Genomic DNA, 14348 nt, shown 5'->3' with positions numbered 1-14348 from the left:
CTCAGGACTGCAATGTGCTTTCCCAACCTGTCGAATTCGAACCCCCATGGGTGGACTCTTTAAGGGGAATGATATCACAGATTTCATCTAGGATGTCACATATTGAGAAAGAAACGCAGTTTTTAAAGAAGCCTGCAGAGGGTGTGCAGCATTCAGCTCCTACTCCCTCCCATACCCCACCTACATTCCCTAAGAAACGTACACTTGCCCAAATAATGCAAGTTGATACAGACTCTGATACAGGGAACGGTGATGGGATATGCAGGGGGGGGGGGGGGGTGCGCATCCCTTGCTAAGGGGGTGCAGTTGATGATTGAAGCCATTGGGGATTTTGCATATTACTGAGAAGGTACCTGGGCCGGAGGAGGAATCTTATTTCACAGAAAATAAGAAATCCTCCCTCCTGGCTTCTAAAGAGCTGAACTCTTAATTTGAAAAATCCTGGGAAAACCCAGAGAAAAAATTCCAGATCGCTAAAGAATTCTCATTGCTTTTCCTTTCCCTGAAGAGGATAGGAAGAAATGGGAAACACCACCTATAGTAGATGCGTCTGTATCTAGGTTGTCTATAAAGGTGGTTTTACCTGTCCCAACCGCCCTCAAGGAGCCGGCTGACTGCAAGATTGAGACTACACTCAAATCTATATACATTGCTACAGGTGTGGCTTTTAGACCCACTATTGCTTGTGCATGGATTTCTAAAGCCATAGTAAAGTGGTCAGGCACATTGCTAGAGGACTTAGATACTATGGATAGGTGTGACATTGATTTATTTTTGCGTCACATACAGGATTCTGCTGGGTTCATGGTGGAGGCTGAATGCAAGGACTACTTCCATGGCGGTATCAGCACGCAGAGGACTCTGGTTACGCCAATGTACTGCGGATGCAGAATCCAATAAAAGTGTGGAGAACTTACCCTTCACAGGTCAGGCTCTCTTTGGGGACGCATTGGATGCGTGGATTTCCACGGCAACTGCGGGTAACTCAACCTTTTTACCCTCAGCAGCTCCACCGACTAGGAAATCTTTTCCTACGTCCAAACTGCAGTCCGTTCGTACCGCAAAATTTAAAAAATCAAACTCCCCTTCCACCTTCTTTAGGGGTGGTCGGGGAAAATCCAGAACACCTGCACCAACAGGTTCTCAGGAACAGAAACCAGGTTCTGTCTCCTCCAAATCGTCAGCATGACGGTGGACTTCCCAGCCTGGGGATCGGGCAGGTGGGAGCAAGACTACAAAATTTCAGTCACATCCTGGCGTCATCAGGCCTAGGCTCCTGGGTGATGGAAATTGTTACCCAGAGCTGCAGACTGGAGTTTCAGGAACTTCCACCTCACAGATTCTTCAAATCAGGCTGGCCAGTTTCGCTGACAGAAAGTGCTATCCTACAGGAAGCCATTCAAAAATTGGTCAAAACAGATGTTATTGTCCCAGTTCCACCTACCCTACACCACAGGGGTTATTATTCCAACCTGTTTGTGGTGCCGAAACCGGATGGTTTGGTAAGGCCGATTCTAATCCTAAAATCATTGAACCCCTACTTAAGGGAATTCAAATTCAAGATGGAATCTCTGAGAGCGGTGATATCAGGTCTGGAGGAAGGGGAATTCCTAGTATCCCTGGATATCAAGGATGCGTACCTTCACATTCCGATCTTGCCGCCTCACCAGGCTTATCTCAGATTTGCGACACTGGATTGTCAATATCCGTTCCAATCGCTACCGTATGGCCTCTCCACAGCACCGAGAGTGTTCACCAAGGTCATGGCAGAGATGATGCTACTCCTCCCCAAGCACGGAGTGAACATAATTCTATATCTGGACGATCAACTGATAAAAGCGTCTTCCAGGGAGAGGTTGTTACAGAGTATTGCTCTCTCAACTCGACTACTCCAGGATCATGAGTGGATCCTGAACCTCCCAAAGTCACATTTGGAACCGACAAGGAGACTGCCCTTCCTGGGGATGATACTCGACACGGAATTGCAGAGAGTATTTCTACTGGTAGAGAAAGCGTTGGTGATCCAATCAATGGTACGGGATGTCCTGAAGCCAGCCTGGGTATCGGTTCATCAGTGCATTCGCCTTCTGGGGAAGATGGTAGCCTCTTACGAGGCTCTTCAGTACGGAAGATTCCATGCGAGCTCCTTCCAACTGGATCTCCTAGACAAGTGGTCAGGATCACATCTTCACATGCACAAGCGGATACGCCTGTCACCGAAAGCCAGAATTTCACTCCTCTGGTGGCTGCAAACTTCTCACCTACTTGAGGGCCGCAGGCAGAGATTGGGGAGCAGTCACCAAAGAGGAAACTTTCCAAGGAAAGTGGTTAAGTGGGGAATCCATACTTCCGATAAACCATTCTGGAACTAAGGGCCATATACAACGGCCTTCTACAAGCGGCGCATCTTCTGCAAGATCAGGCCATTCAGGTTCAGTCGGACAATGTGACGGCAGTGTCCTACATAAACCGACAGGGCGGATCGAAGAGCAGAGCGGAAATGTCAGAGGTAACAAGAATCCTCCTCTGAGCAGAAAAGCATGCGGTGGCGCTATCAACAATCTTCATTCCGGGAGTAGACAACTGGAAAGCGGACTTCCTCAGCAGACACGATCTCCATCCAGGAGAATGGGTCCTCCACCCGGAGGTGTTCGCGGTGGTGACAAGCCGTTGGGGTGTACCTCAGGTAGACATGATGGCCTCTCACCTCAACAAGAAGCTTTGCAGGTACTGCTCCAGGTCGAGAGACCCACAGGCAGTGGCGGTGGACGCACTGGTAACTCCGTGGGTGTTCCACTCAGTGTATGGGTTCCCTCCACTTCCACTCATTCCAAGAATTCTCAAACTAATAAAAAGAACAAGAGTTCAGGCGATCCTCATTGCTCCACACTGGCCAAGGAGGGCTTGGTACGTGGATCTTCTGGAGTTACTCCTGGAGGATCCGAGGCCTCTTCACGAGTACCTTCTTCAACAGGGGCCGTTCGCCTATCAAGACTTACCGCGGCTACGTTTGACGGCATGGAAGTTGAACGCCAGATCTTAGCTCGGAAGGGCATTCCGAAAAAGGTCATTCCTACCCTGATACAGGCTAGGAGGGGAGTAACATTACCATCGGATTTGGAAAAAGTATGTGTCTTGGTGTGAATCAAAGAAGTATCCAACGGTGGAGTTTCAACTAGGACGGTTTCTCCTCTTTCTGCAGGCTGGTGTGGATGTGGGCTTACGCTTGGGCTCCATTAAAGTCCAGATTTCGGCCTTGTCCATTTTCTTCCAGAAACAATTGGCTGCCCTCCCTGGGGTTCAGACTTTCTTGAAAGGGGTTCTGCACATCCAACCTCCCTTTGTGCCTCCTACGACACCTTGGGCTTTTAATGTTGTGCTGCAGTTTCTGCAATCGGATTGGTTCGATTGGTTCCTTTGCAGGAGTTGGACGTCAATTTTCTTACTTGGAAGGCAGTCTCACTGGTGGCATTGGCATCTGCTAGACGTGTGTCTGAATTGGGGGCTTTGTCTTGCAAGAGCCCCTATTTGATTTTCCATGATGATAGGGCTGAACTCAGAACACGTCAGCAATTTCTTCCTAAAGTTGTGTCTGCTTTTCATTTCAACCAACCTATTGTGGTACCAGTAGCTACTGACTCCTCAATTACCTCAAAGTCCTTGGATGTGGTGAGGGCTTTGGAGATTTATGTGAAGAGAACCTCTCGTCACAGGAAATCGGACGCTTTGTTCGTCCTTTTATGATCCCAACGAGGTTGGGTGTCCTGCTTCTAAGCAGACGATTTCTCGTTGGATCAGGTTTACTATCCAGCATGCTTATTCTACGGCAGGCTTGCCGTGTCCAAAATCTGTTAAGGCCCACTCTACTCATAAAGTGGGTTCTTCCTTGGCGGCTGCCTGGGGTGTCTCGGCTTTACAGATTTGCCGAGCTGCTACTTGGTCTGGGTCGAACACGTTTGCCAAGTTCTACAAGTTGGATACTTTGTGCCTCTGAGGACCTAAAGTTTGGTCAATCTGTTCTGCAGGAACCTCAGCATTCTCCCTCCCGTACTGGGAGCTTTGGTACATCCCCATTGTACTAAATGGAACCCCAGCATCCTCTAGGACGTAAGAGAAAATAGGATTTTAATTACCTACTGGTAAATCCTTTTCTCGAAGTCCGTAGTGGATGCTGGGCGCCCGCCCAGTGCTTCGTATTCCTGCATTGTTACTTGGTTCAGTATTGTTGGTTCAGCCGTTGCTGAATTGTTCCAAGTTGGTTAACTTTCTTGTTATGTGTGAGCTGGTGTGAATCTCACCACTATCTGTGTATTTCCTTCTCTCGAAGTATGTCCGTCTCCTCGGCCACAGTTTCTAGACTGGTTGGAGGGGCATAGAGGGAGGAGCCAGCCCACACTATTAAACTCTTGAAGTGCCAGTGGCTCCCAAAGGACCCGTCTATACCCCATGGTACTAAATGGAACCCCAGCATCCTCTACGGACTACGTGAAAAGGATTTTACGGTAGGTAATTAAAATCCTATTTCTCTGACGTCCTAGTGGATGCTGGGAACTCCGTAAGGACCATGGGGAATAGACGGGCTCCGCAGGAGACTGGGCACTCTAAAAGAAAGATTAGGTACTATCTGGTGTGCACTGGCTCCTCCCTCTATGCCCCTCCTCCAGACCTCAGTTAGATTTCTGTGCCCGGCCGAGCTGGATGCACACTAGGGGCTCTCCTGAGCTCCTAGAAAGAAAGTATATGTTAGGTTTTTTATTTTACAGTGAGACCTGCTGGCAACAGGCTCACTGCAACGAGGGACTAAGGGGAGAAGAAGCGAACCTACCTGCTTGCAGCTAGCTTGGGCTTCTTAGGCTACTGGACACCATTAGCTCCAGAGGGATCGACCGCAGGACCCGTCCTTGGTGTTCGTTCCCGGAGCCGCGCCGCCGTCCCCCTTACAGAGCCAGAAGCATGAAGATGGTCCGGAAAATCGGCGGCAGAAGACTTCAGTCTTCACCAAGGTAGCGCACAGCACTGCAGCTGTGCGCCATTGCTCCTCATACACACTTCACACTCCGGTCACTGAGGGTGCAGGGCGCTGGGGGGGGGGCGCCCTGAGCAGCAATAAAAACACCTTGGCTGGCAAAATAATCACAATATATAGCCCCAGAGGCTATATATGTGATAATTACCCCTGCCAGAATCCATAAAAAAGCGGGAGAAAAGTCCGCCGAAAAAGGGGCGGAGCCATCTCCCTCAGCACACTGGCGCCATTTCTCCCTCACAGTTCCGCTGGAAGGAAGCTCCCTGGCTCTCCCCTGCAGTCTGCACTACAGAAAGGGTAAAAAAGAGAGTGGGGGCACTAAATTTAGGCGCAGTATAACTTATAGCAGCTATAAGGGGACATAATTCAGTTAGTCCCTACATTATATAGCGCTCTGGTGTGTGCTGGCATACTCTCTCTCTGTCTCCCCAAAGGGCTTTTGTGGGGTCCTGTCTCCTTTAAGAGCATTCCCTGTGTGTGTGCGGTGTGTCGGTACGACTGTGTCGACATGTTTGATGAGGAGGCTTATGTGGAGGCAGAGCAGATGCCTATAAATGTGATGTCACCCCCTGCGGGGCAGACACCTGAGTGGATGGACTTATGGAAGGAATTACGTGCAAGTGTCGACTCCTTACATAAAAAATTTGACGACATGCCAAATGCGAGACAGCCGGCTTCTCAGCTCGTGCCTGCCCAGACGACTCAAAGGCCATCAGGGGCTCTAAAGCGCCCACTACCTCAGATGGCAGACACAGATGTCGACACGGATACTGATACCAGTGTCGACGACGAAGAGTCAAATTTAATGTCCACTAGGGCCATTCGTTGCATGATTGAGGCAATGAAAGAGGTATTACAGATTTCTGATATAAACCCAGGTACCTTAAAAAAGGGTATTATGTTTGGGGAGAAAAAACTACCAATAGTTTTTCCCCCATCTGAAGAATTAAATGAAGTGTGTGAAGAAGCGTGGGCTTTCCCCGATAAAAAAAATTGGTAATTTCAAAAAAATTACTAATGGCGTTCCCTTTCTCGCCAGAGGATAGGTCACGTTGGGAAACTCCCCCTAGGGTGGATAAAGCGCTCACACGTTTGTCAAAAAAGGTGGCACTACCGTCTCCGGATACGGCCGCCCTAAAGGAACCTGCTGATAGAAAGCAGGAGGCTATCCTGAAGTCTATATATACACACACTGGTGTTATACTGAGACCAGCTATTGCTTCAGCGTGGATGTGCAGTGCTGCTGCTGCATGGTCAGATTCCCTGTCGGAAAATATTGACACCCTAGACAGGGACACTATATTGCTAACCGTAGAGCATATAAAAGACTCAGTCTTATACATGAGAGATGCACAGAGGGAGATCTGCCGGCTGGCATCTAGAATAAGTGCATTGTCCATTTCTGCTAGGAGAGGCTTATGGACTCTGCAGTGGACAGGGGATGCAGATTCAAAAAGGCACATGGAAGTTTTGCCTTATAAGGGTGAGGAGTTATTCGGGGATGGTCTCTCAGACCTAGTTTCCACAGCAACAGCTGGGAAGTCAGCATTTTTGCCCCATGTCCCCTCACAGCCTAAGAAAGCGCCGTATTATCAGGTACAGTCCTTTCGACCCCAGATAAACAGGCGGGGAAAAGGCGGGTCCTTTCTGTCTAGAGGCAGAGGTAGGGGAAAAAAGCTGCAACAAACAGCAGGTTCCCAGGAACAAAAGTCCTCCCCCCGCTTCTTCCAAATCCGCCGCATGACGGTGGGGCTCCACAGGCGGAGCCAGGTACGGTGGGGGGCCGCCTCAAAAATTTCAGCGATCAGTGGGTTCGCTCACGGGTGGATCCCTGGATCCTTCAAGTAGTATCTCAGGGGTACAAGCTGGAATTCGAGGTGTCTCCCCCCCGCCGTTTCCTCAAATCTGCCTTGCCGACAACTCCCTCGGGCAGGGAGGCTGTGCTAGAGGCAATTCACAAGCTGTATTCCCAGCAGGTGATAGTCAAGGTGCCCCTACTTCAACAAGGACGGGGTTACTATTCCACACTGTTTGTGGTACCAAAACCGGACGGTTCGGTGAGACCCATTTTAAATTTGAAATCCTTGAACACATACATAAAAAGATTCAAGTTCAAGATGGAATCGCTCAGGGCGGTTATTGCAAGCCTGGACGAGGGGGATTACATGGTATCCCTGGACATCAAGGATGCTTACCTGCATGTCCCCATTTACCTTCCTCACCAGAAGTACCTCAGATTTGTGGTACAGGATTGCCATTACCAATTCCAGACACTGCCGTTTGGACTGTCCACGGCACCGAGGGTGTTTACCAAGGTAATGGCAGAAATGATGATACTCCTTCGAAAAAAGGGAGTTTTAATTATCCCGTACTTGGACGATCTCCTGATAAAGGCGAGGTCCAAGGAGCAATTGTTGGTCGGAGTAGCACTATCTCGGGAAGTGCTACAACAGCACGGCTGGATTCTAAACATTCCAAAGTCACAGCTGGTTCCTTCCACACGCCTACTGTTCCTGGGGATGGTTCTGGACACAGAACAGAAAAAAGTGTTTCTCCCGCAGGAGAAAGCCAAGGAGCTGTCATCTCTAGTCAGAGACCTCCTGAAACCAAAACAGGTATCGGTGCATCACTGCACACGAGTCCTGGGAAAAATGGTGGCTTCATACGAAGCAATTCCATTCGGCAGGTTCCATGCAAGGACCTTCCAGTGGGACCTCTTGGACAAGTGGTCGGGATCGCATCTTCAGATGCATCGACTGATAACCCTGTCTCCAAGGACCAGGGTGTCTCTGCTGTGGTGGCTGCAGAGTGCTCATCTTCTAGAGGGCCGCAGATTTGGCATACAGGACTGGGTCCTGGTGACCACGGATGCCAGCCTTCGAGGCTGGGGGGCAGTCACACAGGGAAGAAATTTCCAAGGACTTTGGTCAAGTCAGGAGTCGTCCCTACACATAAATATTCTGGAACTGAGGGCCATTTACAATGCCCTAAGTCAGGCAAGGCCCCTGCTTCAAAACCAGCCGGTACTGATCCAATCAGACAACATCACGGCAGTCGCCCATGTAAACCGACAGGGCGGCACAAGAAGCAGGATGGCGATGGCAGAAGCCACAAGGATTCTCCGATGGGCGGAAAATCACGTCATAGCACTGTCAGCAGTGTTCATTCCGGGAGTAGACAACTGGGAAGCAGACTTCCTCAGCAGACACGACCTACACCCGGGAGAGTGGGGACTTCATCCAGAAGTCTTCCAACTGTTGGTAAACCGTTGGGAAAGGCCACAGGTGGACATGATGGCGTCCCGCCTCAACAAAAAGCTAAAGAGATATTGCGCCAGGTAAAGGGACCCTCAGGCGATAGCTGTGGACGCTCTAGTGACACCGTGGGTGTACCAGTCGGTTTATGTGTTCCCTCCTCTGCCTCTCATACCAAAGGTACTGAGAATAATAAGAAGGCGAGGAGTAAGAACGATACTCGTGGTTCCGGATTGGCCAAGAAGAGCTTGGTACCCAGAACTTCAAGAAATGATATCAGAGGACCCATGGCCTCTACCGCTCAGACAGGATCTGCTACAGCAGGGGCCCTGTCTGTTCCAAGACTTACCGCGGCTGCGTTTGACGGCATGGCGGTTGAATTCCGGATCCTAAAGGAAAAGGGCATTCCGGAGGAAGTCATTCCTACGCTGATAAAAGCCAGGAAAGAAGTAACCGCAAACCATTATCACCGTATTTGGCGAAAATATGTTGCGTGGTGTGAGGCCAGGAAGGCCCCTACAGAGGAATTTCAGCTGGGTCGTTTTCTGCACTTCCTACAGTCGGGAGTGACTATGGGCCTAAAATTGGGTTCCATTAAGGTCCAGATTTCGGCTCTGTCGATTTTCTTCCAGAAAGAACTGGCTTCACTGCCTGAAGTTCAGACTTTTGTAAAGGGAGTGCTACATATTCAGCCCCCTTTTGTGCCTCCTGTGGCACCTTGGGATCTCAATGTGGTGTTGAGTTTCCTGAAATCACATTGGTTTGAGCCACTTAAAACTGTGGATCTGAAATATCTCACGTGGAAAGTGGTCATGTTATTGGCCTTGGCTTCGGCCAGGCGGGTGTCAGAATTGGCGGCTTTGTCATGTAAAAGCCCTTATCTGATTTTCCATATGGATAGGGCAGAATTGAGGACTCGTCCCCAGTTTCTCCCTAAGGTGGTATCAGCTTTTCACTTGAACCAACCTATTGTAGTGCCTGCGGCTACTAGGGACTTGGAAGATTCCAAGTTACTGGACGTAGTCAGGGCCTTGAAAATTTATGTTTCCAGGACGGCTGGAGTCAGGAAAGCGGACTCGCTTTTTATCCTGTATGCACCCAACAAAATAGGTGCTCCTGCTTCTAAGCAGACTATTGCTCGCTGGATTTGTAGCACAATTCAGCTGGCGCATTCTGCGGCTGGATTGCCGCATCCTAAATCAGTAAAAGCCCATTCCACAAGGAAGGTGGGCTCATCTTGGGCGGCTGCCCGAGGGGTCTCGGATTTACAACTTTGCCGAGCTGCAACTTGGTCAGGGGCAAACACGTTTGCTAAATTCTACAAATTTGATACCCTGGCTGAGGAGGACCTTGAGTTCTCTCATTCGGTGCTGCAGAGTCATCCCCATGGTCCTTACGGGGTTCCCAGCATCCACTAGGACGTCAGAGAAAATAAGATTTTACTCAGCGGTAAATCTATTTCTCGTAGTCCGTAGTGGATGCTGGGCGCCCATCCCAAGTGCGGATTGTCTGCAATACTGGTATATAGTTATTGCCTAACTAAAGGGTTATTGTTGAGCCATCTGTTGAGAGGCTCAGTTATATTTCATACTGTTAACTGGGTATAGTATCACGAGTTATACGGTGTGATTGGTGTGGCTGGTATGAGTCTTACCCGGGATTCAAAATCCTTCCTTATTGTGTCAGCTCTTCCGGGCACAGTATCCTAACTGAGGTCTGGAGGAGGGGCATAGAGGGAGGAGCCAGTGCACACCAGATAGTACCTAATCTTTCTTTTAGAGTGCCCAGTCTCCTGCGGAGCCCGTCTATTCCCCATGGTCCTTACGGAGTTCCCAGCATCCACTACGGACTACGAGAAATAGATTTACCGGTGAGTAAAATCTTATTTTTTGCTTTAGAGACACATTTTACTTGTTTTCTTCTACTGCAGATATATTATACAGTATGTCCTTTATGGTGTATAACTCCCATCTTTCCCTGACAGCAGGTAGGTGCCCCCCACCCCCAAATAACTAATATTTATGTCTTCTCTGTATCATGTCTGTGTCATTCCCAAAACACAAACCTTATATTGGTAGCGTAGTGATGTCATTACCAGAACATACATCTCATATTTGGAGAGCAGTGATGTCACTCCCAGGGATGAGATTTGTGTGATGAAGGTTCTGGAGGAACACTTTTTGATGTCTCTTTCTGGTTCTCCTTTCCCAGGATCCCTCCGTGATGTCTTCAGGCCAGGGGGAACCGCTAAATGATATAGAGGTAATGATCGAGGAAGAGTCCCCTGGGTACGTGTTCTGTGGACGTCGGCTCCGCTGTCTGACCTGCAGCAAGACCTTTCCAAATCTGCCACGTGCCATGCGCCACTGCCAAGCTCACTGCATAAAGGAGGAATCCCAGTCTCCTACTTCCAAGACACGAGCGCCCAGAGGAGATCAACGGCATAAGTGCGTGCACTGCGACAAGTCCTACAAGACTGCGTCCCTCCTGAGGAGCCACGTGCGCAGCCACACAGGAGAGAGACCCTTTGTGTGTAAGGAGTGTGGAAGATCCTTCATGCAGCCTATTTGCCTGCGGGTGCACATGGCCACACATAGCGGGCAGCTGCCTTTCCCTTGTGGGCAGTGTGGAAAAGCTTATGCCACCCCATCCAAGCTGCGAATCCATGAGCGGCTGCACACGGGAGAACGCCCCTTCTCCTGCCCTGAATGTGATAAAGGCTTTGCTGACCCATCTGTTTACCGGAAGCACAGACGTAGTCATGCCGGGCTGCGGCCGTACCAGTGTCAGCTGTGCCAAAAATCCTACAGCGAGCTGAAAGATCTAAAGAACCATGAGCGAAGCCACACGGGGGAGAAGCCCTTCCTTTGTTCCTACTGTGGGAAGGCGTTCTCACGTGCCTCTTCTCTCAGCTGTCACCAGCGCATTCATGCTGCAGAGAAACCGTACAAGTGCCCCATCTGCAACAAAGACTTTACCCAACTCTCGTCCTACCAGAGCCACCAACGGACGCACTCTGGTGAGAAGCCTTATTTATGTCCCCAGTGCGGACGCATGTTCTCGGACCCATCTAGCTTTCGGCGGCATCAGAGAGCTCACCAAGGGGTCAAGCCTTACAGTTGCGACAAGTGCGGCAAACCGTTCCGGCAGCCAGCCGATTTAGCAATGCACCAGCGTATCCACACAGGTGAGAGACCGTTCCGCTGCCCGGACTGCGACAAGACTTTTGTGGCATCCTGGGACTTAAAGCGCCACCGTTTGTCGCACAGCGCGGAGCGGCCGTTCCAGTGCCCTGAATGCGGGAAAGGCTTTGCTGAACGCTCTGGACTAAGCAAACACCAACGCTCACACAGCGGCGAGAGACCATATAAGTGCAATGAATGCGGGAAGACCTTTATCGTCAATTCTAGCCTTAGGAAACATGAACGCACCCACATAGGATCCAACAGAGAGCCCAGCAAGAAGAAGGAGGAATCCACCACCTGTGAGAAGTGTGGCTTAACATTTCAGAGCATGATGGACCTGAGGAATCACCAGATGAGCCATCCGGAGCTGCGGCCGTTTCACTGTGACCGCTGCGAAAAGGGTTTTGTGGACCGGGCCAGACTGAAGAAGCACCAGAGAATACACAGCGATGTACGCCCCCATATATGCCCACAGTGCGGCAAAGGATTCCTAGTACCCAGCGACCTACGCAAGCACCAGCGGACACATGCAAAGGGGGTTAAAGGGAAGGAAGAGGAGGAGGAAGAAGAGATCACTACATTAACTATCCAGGATGAGGAAGAAGAGATCACCACACTGACGATCCATCCAGTGTCAGTGGGACCTCAACCTCTATTTGATCCCCTGGTTTCCTTTTTAGAGAAGGTGGCAGAAGGAAACTTGGAAGTGATTGAGCCTTCACCCACATCAAGCTGAATTTTCCTGTACACTCAACATATGGTTCTCTCTTACGTACAATGATCTTTATTTCTTCATGACCAAACAGGACTACTTGGACCTGTCACATAGGCCTGGAGAAGGCGGCCATTTTGTGTGCACTGGCTCAGCGATGTCACTAGTTCCTAGGGACTGGCGTAGCTGAATAAGCTAGAAAAGGGGTACATTCCCCCCCATGTGCGAGATATCAGGACACTCACCTGAACTTACTATATGAAATCACCAACAGTTTGTCAGCATCCTGGACTATACCTTGTACCACAAACCTATGAAGGCAGTTTTGGGAAATTGGTGTAAATGTGAACTGTTTTGGTGCAAAAAGGAAAGCGGTCATTGGCCATTTTCCAGACCAGATAGTTGTCGCTTCCATATTGCATCTTACGCCCCTGCTGGATAACAGGGATTTACAGCGGAATATTTACATCTGTGATAAACGCCGGTCACCCGGGCAGGGATATCCATTTAAGGCTCTTTCAGTGACTATTTGTTCCGGGTTGTGAGAGTGTGATGAGTTGCAGAGATTTGCACAGGTATAGTCCCTCATTATAGGGAGAGGAAAGAATAATACAAGATGATGTATTTTTTCCCCAAATAATAAATATTAACTTTCCTGAGTATGACATCATGGTTCTTGCAGATGTTATGTATTTCTATCCACGTCTGATGTCTGTGCTGTCGCTAGTACCTAATGAATGGATTTGCTGCGTTACATTATGTATAGTACACACCTAAATCCATTGTTATCCAATTATTTTATTTACCTCAAACATTTAACCCTTGAGTCACAGCAGAGCTCTGCATGAGGGGCTTGTGCCTAGGCACAGTAGAGTTGGGGGGGGAGGGGGGCCTTATGGGGTTTTGCCACATTGTACGGACATAAATGCTGCAGCATGTAGGGTTTGCCAGCAGTTGTGGGATGAAGCAGTCTTCGTGACTGTGCCATGTCAGCTTACAGGATTGTGACTGGCTTCTAGTGTAGGGGCGGGCTATAGTCACATGACTAATGTTCAACCCTCACAATGGCAGCCTCCTTGGTATGTACTTGACATGATAACTTTAGTACAGAGTCTTTTATTTACACCGATGTGTTCACATACACTATTGCTGCCATTCTTGGCACGCCAGGTCCCGTGTGGCACAGCTTGCGCCCAGTGTCAGTTTTGCATCTTTCTCGCCCAAAAATGCATCGGATGCGCCAGGAAACTGCTGTGATTAACTTGCTATAGGACACTGGGCGCTGGCAGCTAACTCGCGCCGCGATCTACTAAAGCTTCTAAAACAGGCATGTAATAGGGTTGCTCATCACAACCTATCAGATTACGTTTAGAATTTTCTAGAATGCAATAGAGACATGATAGCTACAATCTGATTGCTTGCTGTGGGCAGCACCGCCACTTTTCATTTTTAGAAACGTTATTAAGTCTGCCCCTAGATGTATGAGGAGTACATTATAGTGACTTGCACGCAGACATAGAGGGGCGGGAGAGGTACACAGACATGGGCTGGAGTCACCGAGGGGCGGGAGAGGTGCACAGACACGGGCTGGAGTCACAGAGGGGCGGGAGAGGTACACAGACACGGCCTGGAGTCACACAGGGGCGGGAGAGGTGCACAGATGCGGGTTGGAGTCACAGGGGGGCGGGAGAGGTACATAGACACGAGCAGGAGTCATAGAGGGGTGGGAGAGGTACACAGACATGGGCTGGAGTCACACAGGGGCAAGAGAGGTGCACAGACCTGGGTGGAAGAGGTACATAACCACGGGCTGGAGAGGTACACAGACACGGGTTGGAGTCACAGAGGCATGGGAGAGAGACACAGGAGAGGTACACAGACACGGGCTGGAGTCACAGAGGAGCGGGAGAGGTGCACAGATGCGGGTTTGAGTCACAGGGGGGCGGTAGAGGTACACAGACACGAGCAGGAGTCACAGGGGGACGGGAGAGGTACACAGACACGAGCAGGAGTCATAGAGGGGCGGGAGAGGTACACAGACACGGCCTGGAGTCACACACGGGCGGGAGAGGTGCACAGATGCGGGTTGGAGTCACAGGGGGGCGGGAGAGGTACATAGACACGAGCAGGAGTCATAGAGGGGTGGGAGAGGTACACAGACATGGGCTGGA

General features: G+C 49.9%; 1 protein-coding gene across 3 annotated transcripts in view; it reads left to right on the top strand.

The window, feature by feature from the left end:
- Positions 1-12842, top strand: part of ZNF668 (zinc finger protein 668) — a 73264-nt gene extending 60422 nt beyond the window's left edge. For all 3 annotated transcript variants that reach the window (XM_063935215.1, XM_063935213.1, XM_063935214.1), the window contains exon 3: positions 10492-12842. In XM_063935215.1, coding sequence (XP_063791285.1) covers positions 10492-12201 — 1710 coding nt within the window. In that variant the 3' untranslated portion in view covers positions 12202-12842. The remainder of the gene's footprint in view (positions 1-10491) is intronic.
- Positions 12843-14348: the final 1506 nt, after the last annotated feature.

The sequence above is a fragment of the Pseudophryne corroboree genome, chromosome 7, assembly GCF_028390025.1.
Source record: "Pseudophryne corroboree isolate aPseCor3 chromosome 7, aPseCor3.hap2, whole genome shotgun sequence".
Lineage (NCBI taxonomy): Eukaryota > Metazoa > Chordata > Amphibia > Anura > Myobatrachidae > Pseudophryne > Pseudophryne corroboree.
This window is presented reverse-complemented; position numbering and strand designations above follow the sequence as displayed.